General features: G+C 44.5%; 1 protein-coding gene across 1 annotated transcript in view; it reads right to left on the bottom strand.

The window, feature by feature from the left end:
• Positions 1-3,930: 3,930 nt before the first annotated feature.
• The window catches only part of RDH5 (retinol dehydrogenase 5), a 33,625-nt gene continuing 18,529 nt past the window's right edge, over positions 3,931-19,026 (bottom strand). Inside the window, exons 3-5 of the mRNA XM_068267652.1 lie at positions 18,677-18,935; positions 14,716-14,879; positions 3,931-4,626 (exon numbers count right to left, since the gene is read on the bottom strand). Coding sequence (XP_068123753.1) covers positions 4,406-4,626; positions 14,716-14,879; positions 18,677-18,935 — 644 coding nt within the window. The 3' untranslated portion in view covers positions 3,931-4,405. The remainder of the gene's footprint in view (positions 4,627-14,715; positions 14,880-18,676; positions 18,936-19,026) is intronic.

Here is a 19,026-nt window from a genome sequence, read left to right on the forward strand (position 1 = left end):
ACTACTGTCTTTATCTGTGCCCTCCTCCATAGCTACATTTTTCACATCCTGGTACAAAGATAAATGTCTTAGGTACTGCATGACTAACGGACAAGACTAAAATGTACCTCTTGAAGTTTTGTTTTCAAGGTCTGGAGCAGTTGGTAAAAGGAGAAAAAGAGAAAGAACACGGGAGATACAAAGAAGAAAGTCCTTGCCAAGAGCCCCACTACTTAGTCAGATTCCCTCAGGTGATGCCAGGGGTCCCAAATTTCCTTCTAGTAACCTAGGTTGGATTCGGGTTGTCATTTGAATAACACGTTTTGGGGCGATGTGGAATTTACAGTGTTGCAGATAAACATTCCCCGATTCCTAAATTATGCCTTTTGGCATCATTGGAAGACCTACAGGAACAACAAGCATGAAATCCTGTTTGTGTTCCTCTGTGACTGTGCTAAGACATGGAAGTCACTATTGCAGATCTTGCAGTCACCCTCATTATGGATAACTGGATATTGTCAATGCACAGGATCCCTCACCTGTATAATTCTACTTGAGTAGAAACTGCCCCCTAAGGCTAGGTTTCCACTTGTGCGTTTTGTGTCAGTTTTTCTGCTCAGAAAATTCGCATGGGCAGCATGGTGGCGTAGTGGTTAGCTCTCTCGCCTTGCAGCGCTGGGTCCCTGGTTCAAATCCCAGCCAGGGCACTATCTGCAAAGAGTTTGTATGTTCTCTCTGTGTCTGCGTGGGTTTCCTCTGGGCACTCCGGTTTCCTCCCACATTCCAAAAACATACAGATAAGTTAATTGGCTCCCTCTAAAATTGGCCCTAGACTACAGTACTTACACTTCATAATATAGACATATGGCAATGGTAGGGATTAGATTGTGAGCTCCTTTGAGGGACAGTTAGTGACAAGATATATATATACACTGTACAGCACTGCGTAATATGTCGGCGCTATATAAATACTAAATAATAATAATAAAACTAATGTTAGTCAATGCAGCTGTTTCCACTCTATGAGAATTTTCGTTAGCGTTCGTACGTGTGAAAAAATCTGAGGTCCTGTATCATTTTTTCGGACATCGCGTACGATTCGCGTACAATGCTTTGTATAGGCAATGCGAATTTTCGCGTTACTTGCCCGAAAATTCGCATTAGATCCATGGTTACAGGAAGTTGTCAGCAGTCATGACTAAGCTGTTACTAGGCAGATTATGCATATGTAACTAATGTGAATTGTCGCGTACGAAAATTCGCATAAAAACGCGTACAAATTTACATGCGAATTTTCACCAATCAGAAAAATCTTATACGATTTTTTGCAGGCGAAAACGTAACGCTACAGTGGAAACGTACCCTAAGAGTTCGACAAATTTGGTCCCCATGGCTCAAGTACTACCATGACAGCCTTACAGGACTCAGAGAAGGTTCTTTGTGTGACATAGATGACTACGATAATATCTGGTCCTGGTATCTGGGATTGTTGTAAGACTTGGACAATAAGGAAGGATGGGGGGAGTTTGCTTGTAACTGGGTTTCTGAAATTGGACCATTTGTAAAATAGCTACCACAATATCCAGAATGAATGTATTACAGCCAGGTGCTACTACTTGCTCCAGGTGGAGGTAGATGTGACATTTGTATTATAAGTAGAGTAAACTGACTAGGTAAGCAATGACGTCAGATCATCAGAGTGATACCTGAAAAACTAGCAATATTTTTCAGAAACTCTTTCCTTTTGCAATGCAAAAGCAGTAGAGTGTTGTACGGTATCAGGTCGATGATGCGCCACAACACTTGACGGTGCGAAACGGCTGTAGACCTGCTCCTAACTGCCTATACCTCTCTCCATCCTGTACCTATATGGAATTGTTTATGCCTTTTAATGGATTAGAATAAAAGTGATGTTTTACTGAGATGTGCACAACCGCTTTTTCTTCAATTTACTGGAACTGTCTCTTCTTGGATTGGTGAGTTGCACTCTTTGGTACAAAGCCTGTTACCTGTGCGGAGCATTTTGTGCAACGGGGGCAGATAGAGGTATGTCATGGACCAGGGACCATGCTTCTGTGTCCTGTGTCCCCTCTACGCCACTCTCTGCCTCCTTCCATATGCGCTGCCACCCCCTGAAATTACCAACAAGCAGCTTGTCGGCAATCTCGAGGGGAAGCGGTGTCCCTTGCAAGAGAGGCATTCCATGCAAATTCCTGTTCCTAATGTCCCTTCCCCAGCTCTCATTGGGCAGCTCTGCTGCTCCCCGCCTCTCTACACTCTGCCCTGTGATGAGACATGCAGAGCAGAGTTTGCAGTGTCATCACCCCAGGGGTCATTGAAAGTGAAAGTACAAGATGTCTGGCCACAGTAGTGGTGGAGAACGGCAGTAATTGAGGCCACCTGATCCGGCTTGCTCCTCAGATCAGGTAGCATTTTTTTTACTAAAATTCCCACCTCAAATTCACTTTAAACCTCAAGAAAAAAGGAAACAGGATGTCGCGTAAAATTGCAAAGAAGTATAAATGTGTAACGATTGGTGTAGCAACACAGACGTCTGATTATTGAGTGATCTGCAGTATCACCAATAATGCAGACACTATACCTGATTATGTGGGGATCTGCAGAATCACCAATAATGCAATTATAGCTAACAGAGATACTGAAGTGTATAGTGCTTGGTGCAACTGTGAACTGATAGTTTTGACAAGACCTCACCAGAGGAGCTGGTGGGTACTAACAGTGCAGAGCCCCTCACCAGAGTCAAGGGCCCTCTGGTGAGAGTAGAGAGCTATACCTCACAGAGGAGCTGGTGGGTACTATCGGTAAAAACCTCACCAGTGACAAGGGCTCACTGGTGAGTAGAGAAGTCAGACAGGCTAGGTTTGGCAACAGACAGGCAGGTACAGTACAAAATCGGCAGGCAAGAGGATAGAGATATATCAGGCAGAGTCAGCAACAGAATCAGATGGGCAGAAGTACAGAATCGATAAGCAAGAGCAAGGTCAGAGGAGAGCCAGAGTCATACACAGAATATCAAGCAATATACAATAATAACAATCCTAGTCTTGTGCGAAATCCCCGGTTTCCTCCCGGATCAAAGCACTCCAGATACTGACTAAGGTCTGAGCGCTAACACAAAGTATTCACGACAGCAGACAGGTTGCGAGTGATTCCCAAAGGCTTATGAAGCAGAGGAGACCCCACGGCCGCACCCACTCCATTCAACCAATCAGCAGCGCTGTGAGTCTCCTCTGACGTCTGCCGACCAGCAGGTCAGCTGACGTGCCTCCTCCCAGCATAAAGGTCCTGTCTGTGCGCGCGCCCGCGCGATACAGCAACCCTATGAGCAACTGACAATCCCGTCCTCGCCGTGCCAGACGCCGGAGGAACGGGTGCACCGCCCGCCAAGGAAACCGAGGCAGCTGCGGGAGCACCCTGCCTGCCCGCAGCTGCACTCTCAGGGAATATTACAAAATGATCTTTATTGAACAAATGCAAGACCCAAAACATTAAAAACAGGGAATGGGAGAGGGGAAAGGGAGGGCAATGGGCTGATATAAAATATACAGGGTGGTTGGTGCTGGATTAATATGGCTCAGCAAAATAATACAAAATCAGGTCACTTTACAAGTAGTTTTACAGCTGCTGGTCCACATTTTTGCTTATATTGAATGTGTCATGATTTTGTATTACCTTGCTGAGCACCTTTAATCCAGCACCAGCTGCCCTGTTAATTGTAGAGTATATCAGCCCATTGCCCTTTTTCCCTCTCCCTGGTTTTTAATGTTTTGTGTCTTGCATTTGTTCAATAAAGCTTATTTCTACATTTTTACAATTTAGTGCGACATCCTGGTTTCTTTTTTTCTTGTAGTTTTATATTCACTCTGTAATCAGCTGCAAGGCTGTATTAGTGTGATACAAATGTATTTTTAAAAAAATCACTCCATGAAATATTGTAATAGCATAACTTTTATTATAAAAATTGTTACTTAGGTACCCATTTCACTTAGCATCAAATCACTTGTGTTTTCTGGGCATATATCGGGTTACAATCAGTAATGAACCAGCCACAAATGTTATACTAACAAACAGACTCTGTTAACTCTTCTTTCCTAGTTATGGAGAACTGATTAATTTAGAACAGAAAAGGCCACAAAAGTTGACAGTATCAGTCCAGCAATCCAGAAGGCTGCCGCAGATAATGTGATTAGACACAACATTATTTGCAGTCTGAAATAAAGCAAGGCATGGTAGCTGCTTTCATGTGGGGAATAATCAGCCCATCACAAGCTGCTGAGTACTGAGTCACACTGTTTATCTTGACTAGGTGAAGAGGCTCTTGATGCCATAGAAAGACTAAATAGAGAGAGTTGGTTTTTCCATTTGTATGGAAGAGCTTGTTCAGTAAACACAGTAACAGCCTCTATCATACCCTCTGCTCTGGCTTAGGAAGGACAAACGCAAGAACAGCATCCACAATGAAGGTTGGCATGTATGAAACAGGGAGCCATACCAGTTTGGCATCCCAGCCTGGGCTGTATCTTGTGCGAGGGTACTTGGCTTGTAAGGCGTGCTCAATGCATTTAGGCACTTTAGAGATATCAGGATCACAGATGAAGTTCATGATCAACCTTTGCACATTCATATCTAAAAACAGAATGGAAAAAACAAACAAATTCAGTTAAGATAAATGTGTGTACCGTATATAGTCACGTATCAGCCTAGGTTCCCACTTTTCCCTTGTGAAATAATATTTCAGGACATATTATGTTCATTTTATTTATGTATGAATGTATATATATGCCGCCTGTTCATATTCGCCTAGCATAAAGCACTGAATTAACTAATGATTATTATTAAGGTTGCATAGAATAAATAAAATGTTCTATGTCACTGTTTGACGCTCAGATAGATTCAAGCTATTTGATTTTATTGGCTGGTAAAGAGTTCAAAGATATCACCAGTGGATACATAGAAGTATATTGTATTGAACTCAAAAAGATCAGTTTACAAGTAAAAGGTAAATCCTATTCATCCCCTCACAAAACAATGTTGTTAAGATTGGAATCTTAGTAATTGTTTATGTCCATTCTCTTGTTGTTGTGAGACCTTACAAATTACACAAATGTATAACAGGGAAAGGTTGATCTCTTTGTAATCATTTGTTCACATTCTAATAGGTACCTGTTGTATAGACTTTGCAAATATCTACATTGTATAGTAAGAGAAGACTCAACAATCTGTTGTGTATCTGCACCAACTCCATTGTCTCATATGTACAGTACATGCTTACATTTTCCTCAATGATATCAGTCAGACAAACAGCCCTTCAAGTCTGAAGACAATCATCAAAGATCGAGGAGAAGGACAGCTCTCTCTGCCAGTATACCTTCCTAATCCCGGATTTGAATATCTGTATATTCAAATCCGGGATTAGGAAGGTAAACTGGCAGGGAGAGCTGTCCTCCTTGATCTTTGTGTTTGTCTTCAGACTTGAAGGGCTGTTTGTCTGACTGATATCATTGAGGAAAATGTAAGCATGTACTGTACATATGAGACAATGATTTCACTTCATTTGTATACTTTTTATGATGTTGTAATGATCCGCTCAGCTGTCTGCACAGACAGACAGCTGTTTGACCATTCCTTAAGTCTGAGGGCTGCAGGTCTCTGGAAAAGAGACATGTCTTTGCTTTGCAAGTTTCAGACCTGCTCTGCTGCTGAGGAATTTGCATACATTCGTCCTACCTGCCTCCTTTGAAGGCTGGCAGTATAAATACCATGTTCTCCCAGAATCCTTGGCTGGTCATCTTAATGGTTTGTTACTGCTAAACACTCCTAGAGAGTCAGCCTTGCCTGTTTGTCAAAGATTATCTTAGAGTAATTCTTGGGACTGTACCAGGCATTCCCTCTAGTGCAGTCGGATTGTATTATCTGTTTTGCCTGTACAGTCTTTGTGTCTCGATTGCCTTGTTGCCAGCGGTGGTCGACAGGGAATCGTTCTGTCAGTCTGGGAGTGTAGGCCAGAGCTGCGGTTGCTGCTGGCTGCTCCATCTGTCTGGATCGCACTTGCCCTAGTGGTAGTGGCAGTGCCTCCTTCTGTATCTCAGCCTTTGGGGTGTTAACCAGAGCAGCGGTTGCTACTGGTAGCCCCTTCTGTTTATCTGTCTGGATTGCATTAGCCCTAATAGTAGTGGCAGTGCTTCCTTCTGTGTCTCGATTGCCTTGTCGCCAGCGGTGGTCGACAGGGAATTGTTCTGTCTGTTTGGGAGTGTAGGCCAGAGCTGCGGTTGCTGCTGGCTGCTCCATCTGTCTGGATCGCACTTGCCCTAGTGGTAGTGGCAGTGCCTCCTTCTGTATCTCAGCCTTTGGGGTGTTAACCAGAGCAGTGGTTGCTACTGGTAGCCCTTCTGTTTATCTGTCTGGATCGCACTTGCCCTAGTGGTAGTGGCAGTGCCTCCTTCTGTATCTCTGTCTTAGGGGTGCTAGCCAGAGCAGCGGTTGCTACTGGCAGCCCCACCTGTCTGTCTGTCTTGTCTGATACGAACGCTTGCTGTAGGCTCGGTGAGGTAACCGTTTAGCAAGCGTTCGCGTTCTCTATTTCGTATTTGTGTGTCATTGGTCAGTTAGGGTGGCACGCTTATCACTGGGCGCCTAACGCGCGGTGATCGTGCAGAAACGCGTTCGCTGTTGCGAATGAGTGCGGTGTTCGCGTTTAGCTAGCGTTTGTTATTTTCCTTATCTTCTGATTGTTGTTTGCTGTGCCTTTGCTACTCTCATGCTCTGTCCTTCTCAGTCTGGTGTCTGTTGGCAATCGCCATTCTTGCGATTGCATTCGTGCTTTCTTTCTGTTGATGTGTGTTCATCGTCGCTGGGGGGCGACTAGATTGGTGAACACACATTCTGACTGTCCCTGTGCTATTTCTCTTGAGGGCTATTCAGCCCTGCTTGATCCTGCTCGTACAATTCCCATCTGGCATCCTGTGGCCGTGCAGAGGCTGTGCTTTTCTGCACTCCACAGCTCCATCTGCTGGTGGGAATTATCCTCTACTGGTGCATTAATTTGCACCTAACCTGGGTTCTCCCAATTACACGTTTGTGGAGGATTTCCGTCGCGTCAGCGCACGTCTGGTGCGCTGACCACGGAAACGATTCCGCAAACGTTACAGATGTCATGTTACTGCCTGCTTTTTGTTTTGTATGAATTAAATGTTCCACTGACAGCTCGTCAGATATTATACTATAGACTACTTTTGGTCTAATAATATCTCCACATATCTGCAAAAAAAATTATATTGTTTTAATTTGGAAACTGCTCAACGTTTATATCTGAAAATTGAAATTTCTCTGACACCCTCAGTAATCAGGAAAAAGTGATTGACTTGCCAAAGGTAGGAAATGCAGTACCTCCTGAGTTTCCAAAATCAAAGTAAATGCCAATAACCCCCATATGAAATGCTACAACCACCCTTGTAGAAAATGCAACTATGTATAAAATAACAACCTATGTAAAATGCAAGAATCGCTCCAGTATAACTGGTATCTGGGGTTATTGAGCATTCCATACTGGCTGTAGCTCTGGTGCTTTGCGCCCACTGGGAGAAAAGTGTGATATAAATGTACTGGGTCTTAAATGCAAACACACCAAATGCTCATTCAAGGGAAAATAATATGCAAATACTGAGTTCTTTTGTCAAGTCCTAATGGTACAAAGATAAAAGATATAACTGTATTGGTAAAGCTAAAATTACATTGTTCCATGTGGAACACAAACGCCCGACTTATGAACGACCCACCAATAGGAACGGCATGGATCCTGTGTTCCCATGGGAACAAGTCAAAACAAATGTTTCTTCAAATAGAACTTGGTGCAACAGTAAATATAGATAGAGATGCCCACTATCCCAGAGGAGCTGGTAAAAGGAGGTATCTCTAAAGAACACAGTAATCGGTACTCCAGCAGGCTGCAGACACAGATGAGTTTGGTGATAGGTTCACCCGAGGAGCGGGTGATGCACAGTAAGACAATGAATACTGATCACTAGTGGAGCGAGTGGTTCAGACTGTACTGCGGCAGGTGATCACCTGAGGGGCAGGAGATCCAGATAGTACCGCGTAGCTAGTCACCTGAGGAGCAGGTGATTAAGACTGTACTGCAGCTATCTACCTGAGGAGCAGGTACTTTCAGACTGTACTGCAGCTATTAACCTGAGGAGCAGGTGATTCAGACTATGCTGCAGCTATCTACCTGAGGAGCAGGTACTTTCAGACTGTACTGCAGCTATCAACCTGAGGAGCAGGTGATAACTAAACTGAGAATCCTTCACCAGCACTAAGCTCACTGGTGAGGGCAGAAGAGTCAGACAAGCAGGTTCGGCAAAACACGGACAGATACAGTACAAAGGCAGAAGACTGAATCAGAGTGAGGTATAAGCTAAGTCGGCAACTAGATCAGATAGGCAAAGGCACAGAATCAAAAGACAGAAGAGTAGTCAAGGCTAGCAGCAGGGGCGTAGCAATAGGGGTTGCAGAGGTTGCGACCGCATCGGGGCCCTTGAGCCAGAGGGGCCCCGAAGGGCCCTCCCTCAACTACAGTATTAGCTCTCTATTGGTCCTGTGCTCATAATAGTCACTTCTATAGATACTTTGAATAGTGGTAATCCTTAACAAACTGCTCCCCATCCCCTTCTTGCACCTTTGACACTGCAGTTGCCATTGGCAGGTTTTGGTGTGCCGTATAAATTGTTATGTATAGAGTGCTTGGGGGGCCCCATGTAAAACTAGCATCGGGCCCACAGCTTCTTAGCTACGCCACTGGCTAGCAGAGGGTCATAACAAATAATACAATTCAATTAGTACTTTAAGCTATCAACAGAATCTGGCTAAGTGTGGATCCCCAGCTTCTGCTGGTTCTAGCACACTTTCGAATCTGACTAAAGGTCTGAGTACTAACATGTAGCATATGCAACAGCAGACGAGGAATAACTGACAGGCATGTCCTATATATACTGGAAGCGCTCCTTAGAGCCGCCCCAGTCACTCAGCCAATCGGGATCCGTGTTGGACTCAGCTGACCGGCTGATCAGCTGACTCCCCTTCTGCTTGCATAAAGGTCCTGTCTGTGCGCGCGCAGACCTCAGTCTATGTGCGATTGAAGGACCAGGCAAAGTTCCATCATGTAACAGTGCGGCGGAGGCCGCTGGCTGAGACGCGGGGATAGCCGCCATGCCGCTCAGCGCTGCGGCTAGCCTCCCCCGCATTCACCATAGTCCCAGGCACAACACCATCATGTACCCGCGCGGCGGAAACCGCCGGCTGAGACGCGGAGATAGCCGCCATGCCACTCCCTGTTGCGGCGGTATCTCCGCTATGCATTACAGGGACACTGGAGTCACAGGGGGGCACAGAGGAGGTACAGGGGGCAGAGATGACACAATGTTCCGACTTAAGAACAGATTCAGGTGAAGAACGAACCTACAGTCCCTATCTCGTTCATCAACCGGGGACTACCTGTATATACAAATGTACTGCACACTGTCTGCCTGATGGCTAGGTGGGATACAAAATCCAGAGTTGAATAAAGCTGCATTTGCAGTTGGTTTTTCTATCATGACTTTGTATTATTTTTATGTTGTTATAAACATTTGGGGGAAATTGGGATTCATTAATTGTTTGTGTCACAGGAGCCCTAGTGGTCAGACCGCAAGTTGCCTTCCAATCGGTTTCAGCACACCAATCATGCAAGCTGTGGTCGCAATCGGTGCACAGAAATCGACGGAACTTGGGCAGCAGCCCGACCAGAAGGGAGCCTGTGAGGTACGGTAATTACAACTTACACACGATTTCAGGGTAGAACTGCCACCACCACTGGTATGGGCCAGTGGCCCCGACTGACTGACTAGTCCTGTAAATCAAACGGTTAAACACACTCTATTCTGTCTAGATATCAACAATAGTAGCGTCTCTTCAGAGATCTGAGTTCAGTTCCTGTGTATGCTGAATAATAGGGCAGCTGGAACAACAACTGACAATAGCGTTGGTTTATTGAAAGCAATATAAATAATTAATATATACAGAATATTATTAAAATCAACAATTATTGAAACATTAATAGCCAGTATGAAATAAAAGGGAGAAAATACTTAGGATTTGTAGAAAGATGTCCTATTGTGGGAAAAACTTGTAGAGTTCCTTTGTTTCAGTTCAGAGTTCAGACCAGGTGGATGCCAGCATATCCACAAGCGGGCACAGATGAAATCAGGATGATGTTTCAGGGTGGAGGACACTGAGTTTGGCTCCTCTGCCATTCTTATTGTGAGAAAACGCGGAAAAGCCGCCGTGTGTGCTCAGAACAAGGCGGCTGATTCCGCGTCCAGCGCGGCGGTTTGCAAGCATGGGCCTACATCTGATGGTATGGCTAGACGCGGAGAAACCGCCGCATGCTCTAATAGCGGTGCGGCTGGTTCCGCGTCCAGCGCAGTGGGTGGTTCACAACACATGTCTGGTGTGGCTGGGACTGATAGTCCACACAGGTTCAGAAGGACGCGCACGCGCGCTGAGAGGCAGAACTTTTATGACCAAGCCGGTCAGCTGACATTGCAACCAGTTCCCATTGGTCCAGCACTTAGAGGAGGCGCTGGATAGCGCTGTACTATATATACTGGGTGCTGGTTATTCTCTGGTTGTCTGCCGTTGCGATCACTACGTGGAAGCACTCAGACCTTTTGTCAGAATCTGTGTTGTTATTCTGTTATTACTTCAGACTAGTTCCAGGGTGTTGATGATCAAGGACCTCACACCCAAGTCTAGGAACTTGTATTACCATTCTGTTATTATTCAGACTAGCTCCAGGGTGTTGGTGATCAAGGACCTCACACCCAAGCCTAGGGACTTGTATTACCATTCTGTTATTATTCAGACTAGTTCCAGGGTGTTGATGATCAAGGACCTCACACCCAAGCCTAGGGACTTGTATTATCATTGTTATTATATCAGACTAGTTCCAGGGTGTTGATGATCAGGGAGCTCACACCCAAGGCTAGGCATTGTTTATTATCTGTTATGACTTTCTGCTTTCCTGACCACTCTTCTGATCACTGATTCGGTACCTCGCTATATCTGATATTCTGTTGCCAAACCTTGCATGCCTTAGGACTACCGAATCAGTCTCCTGTCTTTGTACTTTGTCTGTCCGTGTGTTGCCGACCTGGCTTGTACGACCTCGAGAACTATCTTCTCAGTTAAGAGATAGTTCACAGATCTGTCAGTGACATCCTGCTTTTGGTGTCACTCACGCTCTGGCCCTTCCTACCCCTAGCCTGGCTCCTCCCTGCGGGAGAGTCCCAGGTTGCTGGAAGGTACTTGTTCTGCAGGGCAGTATTGCCTACTGCCCTGATACCTGTTCCCCAGGTATTCTTCTCAAAGTATTACTGTTGCACCAAACACTCATATTACTCAGGTATCCAGAGGTTAGTGATATATCTGATTATCGGTGATACTGCAGATCATCAATAATCAGGTGTAAATCTGCATATTTAATGATAGTGCAGATCACCAATAATCAGATTCTCTCTGTGTTACACCGATCGTTACACTTATGCCCCTGATCCAGTAGGAGGGAGTGAGGGCGGGGGCCACACACCCCCTTAGAATATGAGATGAGTCCTCCCCTTGTCCTGGGGACCAGAAATCATATCTAACCCTATATGGGCTTTATCTCACAGAACCGTACAGGTCAGGGCAGATTTACTAACATTTTCAGGTCTGTCTCGATTTACCCAGCAGCCTGATACCAAACATGAGGGGTGGGACCCCTGTGGTATCATCAGGGCACTTTCGAACTGCCTAACTGGCAGTCTTTACCTCAGAATGTTCTGAAATTTCCTCAGAACCAGTGCCAGCCAGGGCCCGTCATGCTCTGTTAGTTTGGAGGGTCTGCCAGCCTGGCAACACAGAAAATATGACATATACAGTATAGCAGTTTATGGAATATGATATACATCTGGGATTTACAGCAGGTCATTCCTAGGTGACTGTTCTTTCAAGCTTGAGGCAGCAAGCTACGTGTCAGCTCCCCTGCTGGGAGGGATCCAGAATGTCTGACTTTTCCGCAACTAAATTGCTTCTGCCATCGTGCTTATCATTGATACCTGATGGATGGGCCATCAGCACAGCTTGAAGCCAGGGACACTCTGCAGCAGGCTAGAGCCCTTTTGGTGGAAGGAGGAAAAGAGAAAAAAAAAGAAAAAAGACCCCAGTTCTGATTCCTGAAATGGCTGCACAAATTTAGCCAGAAAGGGATCAGAAATTGGACTGCGCGGATCCTTCCAATTCGCCCACGTTTCTCACGGCTGTTCCGTGACAGTTTGAATGCTGCCGAGACCATTTTGTATGATTAGTAAATCATTAGTAATTAATATTTGTAATGGTTCGGTGTGGAGGAAACGTGTGCCCTGAGGTAGTCAATGCAGTGAAAATCAGCTCAGATGTTTTTTATCATTTGAAATTGTACAAGAAAAGTTTTTGGAATCATTCAACTCAAACTTAGCATTTTGTAAGAAGCCACAATAAAGCATGTAAAGTTTTTACAGCAGTCTGCACCATTTCATTCCTTTATGCCCGGGACTGGGCCAGTGTGGATGGTTCCCTCACCTTTGGAGGGCTTTGCCTATTTTGTTTTTGGGAATTTAAGGGGGGGAGGGATCTGCCTAATCATGTTTGCGGATTTAGGGGAGATGAGCATAATCAGGCAAATCCTCAAAGAAAGTAAGGAACCTCTTCATCTCCTAAAACCCCGAACATGAATAGGCTTAGCAAACCCACCCTCCAATCCAAAAACATAATTAGGCAGTCTGGAAGGAGATGCTTCCTACCTTATGGGGATACTGCTAACTTCCAAAACACAGTTGGTCAAAGTGACCGTAAAGGTAATTGGACAACGTTACCCTAACACATAAGAGGGAAGTGTTTCTGCCATGATGTGGTGAAACTGGAGATTCTCATCATGGATAAGCAGACAATAAATCTGCACATAATTAACTGGTTCCAGACCACGCTAGTTGAAATCTACTTCCTGCAGGTGGCTGCACAGCTCTGACAGGATGAAGGTCTCAACTTCTTCGCTGCACATACCCACCGCTACCGATGATCGCCCTGCTCGGCACCCGCCGCAGGCCTCTCTCTCTGCCGTTGCTATAATGGCAGAGCTCTGTGAGTTCGTCAGGACCCGATTTCATTGGCTCCTGATCGCGTGATCACTGATCAATGGTCACATTGGCTCACACTGATTGACAGGATCAGTAGCCAATGAAAGTGGCTCCTGACCGGCGCACAGACTCTGCCATCGTAGCAACGGCAGAGAGAGGGGCCTGCGGCAATCATGGGTATGTGTGGCGATTAGTCGGTAAATGCCGCTTTGTGGTACCAGCAGTCTCTGGTCCTTAAGGGGCCAGAGACTGCTGGTACGCAAGGGTTTAAAGTAGGGTCCCAATTTCAGGAATTCAACTCCTGCATGATGATATCATCCTCTCTGTCAACCGAGTGACAGAGCACAGAGTGGAAAAACAAACAATAATGATGACCTTTTTTTCAGTATGGGTAAAGGTGGCCACTAACGATACAATTTGCCAAATGATCATTTACGTACGATTGTTTGTATGAACGATTGGAAATGATCGTTTGGGACCACTAATGGACAAAAATCGTATCAATCTTCAGTGATTGTTATCTAGGGCAGCGTTCCTCTGCCCTGTCCTCAAGGGCCGCAGTACATGTTCTTGGAAATCCACAGAGGTACTTAAAGTGGATCCGAGTTGAACTTTTGCTCAATTGAAAAATGTGTCCCCTATATATAGCTTTTAGGGCAATCTTCCCCCCAAAGTTTTTTTTTATATTTTATTTAACAATTTAAGAATGCCGCACCCCCAGCTACTCTAGCTCCTCAGCGTTATGAGTCCCATGCAGCAGTGTTCATGGGAACTCAGAGTGGCGAGGAGGAGGCGGCATTTGCTGAAGCAGGAGGAGGGGGCGTTGCGAGCCAAAACTCACGTGATGTTTGCCATGGCAACATAATGCAGCAGCGGGCCAGTGGCCACTGCACTACATACAGTGGGCAGCCAGCTTCCGTGTCACGGGAGCAGTGACACTATTGCAGCGTTAGGAACTACAGTGATGACAGAACAAGCAACTGCCACCTTCGTGTGTGTGTGTGTGTGTGTGTGTGTGTGTGTGTGTGTGTGTGTGTGTGTGTGTGTGTGTGTGTGTGTGTGTGTGTGTGTGTGTTGTCACTTTATGTATGTATGTGTGTGTTTGGTGCCACTTACTGTGTCTGTGTGTGTGGTGTCACTTACTCTGTGTGCATGTTTGGTGTCACTTACTGTGCCCATTCTAGCTGGTCCCAATCCACTAAAACCTGGACATCGGCTTGTCCACACCAGATTTTAATACTTGCAGGAGCTATTTTCCCTAGATACACAATATGCTGCCGTGATAGGACACCTAAAACAGCACAGAAGCTGCATTTGAAAACTGTTGAGTTGACCTTCTGCACGTGTGGTTTTCCATGCAGACCCTGTGAGTCACTTTTGCCTCTGCTCTCTGCCTCTAGCCAAAATATTGACATTCATCATACAGTAGTGGTGGGACCACCATCCATCACACAAATATAGGTTGGATTTCAGGCTCTGCTACATATGTTTCTGAAATAATCCCTGCCTCTTAATACCCTTAGAAACCTACAGTTTTTGTAGAACGCGTCCCCGTAGCTCCTCCTTGTCTCAGAAGGCATCTGGTCCCAGAGCTGCTTCAGTGACCTCTCAATGGATTCTAGGTTGGTCACTGCTGTCTTGAAAAAGCCAGGCTCTATGATGCAGACTTTAACGCCAAAGTGCTGCACATCCCGTCTGTTGGATAAAAAAAAAATCAATTGCCATTACATGGGAATCTTTATTTGACAATGATAATTAAAGATAATTCTACATGCTACTATAATGCATTTAAATAAATTAAAGGAATACTTTGATTAAAGTAAACCGATGCGATAAACAATTGTATCTATCCTCCTTCTCCTGAAAATGACTTTTTAAGATATCCCACAGTTTTATGTTCAAGTCTACTTTTTTAAGTTTTCAATGTTTCATCTTCTCTCTCAATGACACAGCATCTGAAGTATGCTAGAGCAAAAATCAATGAACTATTAACCCTTTATGTCTCTTTCCTGCTCTCAGAAGCTGTTCTATGCAAGGAAAGGGTTTTATGGCTATAAATCCTTATCAGTGAGGGTTACGTTATAGTCTGACTGGTTCCCAACTGGAGAGCAATTGTCCCTTGCATACCTTTTATGTTCGTGGCTACTATAGACCCTTCCACTAGCGAGCGGAGTGTTACCCAGGAGTGGGATCTAAGTGACCACAGGTCTTTGCCAGAGCGTCCCACTGCCTAGTGCCCATCAGGTCACCCCTAGTATAACGCCAGCTAGTGGTCAAAAGAACGGTGAAGCTTCAGTGCAAAAACTCCTGATCTGAAGCATAGTCCCCTGTATCGGAGGAAGGGAAGTTATGTAGTTGGACCTCCCCGCAGCTCTGGGTCCCCCCCCCCCCTTCCTCGGCAATTGCAAGTGTTGCTCCCCTCTAGTTACGCCTTTGAGCAGAAAGTAGGTGGCCCTCCCTCTGAGTGCACAAAAACTATAAAATTCTTACAAGTATCAAGTTAAACATCCATGTTGTGTTTACTGCCACAATTGGCACAGCATGACCTCAGGTTCCTTCTTTGTACTGAAGCCAAATTACAGGACAAGGTAATTTTATTAACCTCTGACACATACAAAGAAATTCAATACTTCACTATTTGGGAACTTGGCAGGAAGATGTTAATTTAAATTAGATTTCCAATTTTAGAATTTCGTATGAAGGACAGGCAAATCATGTAAATGAAGAAGCTATAAGCTATTGAAAGGTAAAAGTGACTGTATTCATCACAGAAAGCACGCTGAACTACTGTACTGTATATCATATGTGATCGCTAAAGGAAACATGATAGCTTGAAACAAGAATGACCTTTTAAAGTTGCCACATCATGTCTTCAAAACTGGGTAAATATGAGCCACTCAGTCGTCTGTGTTTGATTAGTCAGGCAGTGCCCTCAGCTTTATACGCAGCTTTATACACTCTGTTGTTGAAATAATCGTTTATGATAGCTTTGGTGTGACAGTTTTGAAACAATCTTTGTACAGACACTCTGCATGGCTAGCAACTGAGCAGGACAAGAGCTGACCTCTTACTTCAGGTACTTCAGACAGAGGACATTCCCATAGGAACTTGACCAACATGATGGATCACTAAATGGCCACACTCCGCAATGAAGAACATTTGTACACATACTGGATTTACACACAAGATGATTACAATCAATAATTTTTAGGAAAATCTAGTAAACCTGCAGCTTAAAGGGACTCCGAGCACCTCTCATGGGCATGCCTTTAAGACCCTGACCAGTACTGCAAAGTACTTAAAGATGTATACCTTCCTGTAGCTTGTGCTCTCCTCTTTCATTTCATGCCTGAATTGCCATTCTACACCAAATAGATTTCGTTTGATTTCAATTTAAAAATCGCGGCTGCCGGCTATCATTTTTGTACTATATTGTAACGCTGGCTTTTTCTTCACTGTGATGTAGCATAATGTAATATAACTGAAGATGAACAATGTAAGTTCTGTACTTATCCTCTTTTGACATTATGACTGTTTTTGCAATTTCTCTGTACAGTATTGATATTCACAATAAAACTTGACTTGTTAAGTTAAAAAAAAAAAATCACGGCTGCCATGTTGGCTATGTTATAACTTCCGGGTCACCCCTGTCTTGTCTGTTAGAGAAGTGCATCACTGAATGAAGCAGGAAGAGGAAGTGACACGCATGGCCATTGCAAGAAGCTCCTCCAGAGGGGTCATAGCACGACTTTGTTGGTAGTCGTCTGGCTTAAATGCATGTCCATGAGAGATGCTCGGAGTCCCTTTAAGTGGACAACCCAATACGTTTGTTTTTTCAATGGTTCTTGCTTATAGAAATCAATGGGAATATCAAGGATAGTACATTTAGGAGGCGGTCATCATTGTTCATTTAGCATAATGGTTACTAGGTGACAGAAAACCATCACATGCTGCAACTCAGGAGTACCAAATACTTCCTAAACTCTGCATTTGCTAGTCATTTTTCCAGTGTTCAGCATGAATGCTCCATTGCAGTGACTACAAGCAGTCAGTGGAAGTGGTTGCTGCAAGGTTAGGACTGATAGCGACTTCAGACACACCATATGTGTGAACAGACCATAGCTCTGCCAGTTACAGAACATGTGCAGCTCACTTGTCTGTTTTAAAGGGATGAGATAGCAGATTTTTGAATGCTATAGCTATTATTTTGTAGGGCATCAAGCAACTACAGTATATTGACTCATGGAACCCATACAAAAATACACTTAAATTACTGGTACTCTAGTCAAAGTAAACTGGTGGAAAGTGAAGTTTAGTGGTCAGGCCCAGATTTACATCACAGAAGCCTATAGTCACAGATGTCCTGGCACCCTAGGCCTCACCTTCCATGAAACTACAAACACTCGCCGAACCGCACCGCAAACAAGTTGGCTGGTCCAGCTGTCACTTCTTCCTTAGTTCCCTTGCTCATCATAGCTACAGGTGCCCCTTAGAATTAAGGAGCCAGAGCTATCCTCACTATTAAGTAGCTAGGCGTGCCACCAAGTATTAGGTAGCTAGAGGTGCCCCCAACTGGAGGGAGATCTAGTCAGTGAAATGCTGAGACCCAGGTGAGTAACCTCTCATTTACACTCCATTTGGGACTCTGCATAGGTAAGGCAGGAGGGAGGCACTTGGAGAGGGGAGTGAGCCACCTTTCCATCATCAGCCGACTGTAGACACATGCCTACAGTGCCTTATGGTAAATCCGGTCCTGCAAGTGGTTATTAGGAATTAAACTGAGGTGTGCCTGGTACTATTTTATAATATTCTATTTTAAGGCCTTATCTCCCAACCAAACAATTAGCTTCATCAGCATGCTCTCAATGTTGGGAAGTAGTTACATCAAAGTTTGCTTAATCTTTATCTTTATTTTTCTTCAGTTAACTTATACTACAAATATAAATCCTACCCCCCAAAAAAACAAGACATATCGCACATCCTCGTGCATACCACACTACTCCACGTCACAGCTCACCCAACCCTACATACCTTGCACTCCTCTCCCACCTCCCCCCATCCCTAACACCCTCTCATAAAATCACATCACAAATCGATCCACTTAAAAGAGTCATTCATCACACTCTTCTCCTCTACTTTATTTTTCCAGATCCTATCATTTCGAAAAATCAAAATCTCTGCTTTCCAATCTCTAATAGAACACGGCTCAGGTCTTTCCATTTGAAGATAATGAGTTTTCTAGCCAAGCTTACTCCAATATCCACTAATGACCATTGTTGAGGGCATCCTCCTGTCCTATCTGAACCTTGAATAGCAAAGATTGCCATTAAGGCATCCAAACTAACCTCTAGATTCAAGTGTTATGAGAAAAATTTCTCTATTTCGCTCCAAAAACTCTCCACCACTGGTCACTTTCACAGCATGTGTGCAAAGGCCTTTATGGTAAGTGAATAAAAAAAAGCACACACTGTAAAACCATTGCATGTTATTACCTCAGGCTGTCGGAAAAGGCCTCCACGGCATATTTAGAGACACAGTAACCTCCCCCATTAGCGGATATCCTTCCAAGTACACTGGCCATATTTACAACTCTGCCCTGCGCCTGCTTTATTAGGGGAAGAAAACGTAATGTCACCCCGATGGTGCCAAATGCATTCACTTCCATAACCCTCCGATAATCTTCTATCGTCATCCATTCAGTGGGGCCTATTGGGTTTGCAATACCAGCATTGTTTACCAGTCCATAAAGCCCTATGGAAAAACAAATATAATTATAAGTCATCATAAACAAATAATACAAAATGACTGTGTGAAGAGCTTGTTACTGACCCACTTAATGAAC

This window comes from Hyperolius riggenbachi, chromosome 2 (assembly GCF_040937935.1).
Source record: "Hyperolius riggenbachi isolate aHypRig1 chromosome 2, aHypRig1.pri, whole genome shotgun sequence".
NCBI lineage: Eukaryota > Metazoa > Chordata > Amphibia > Anura > Hyperoliidae > Hyperolius > Hyperolius riggenbachi.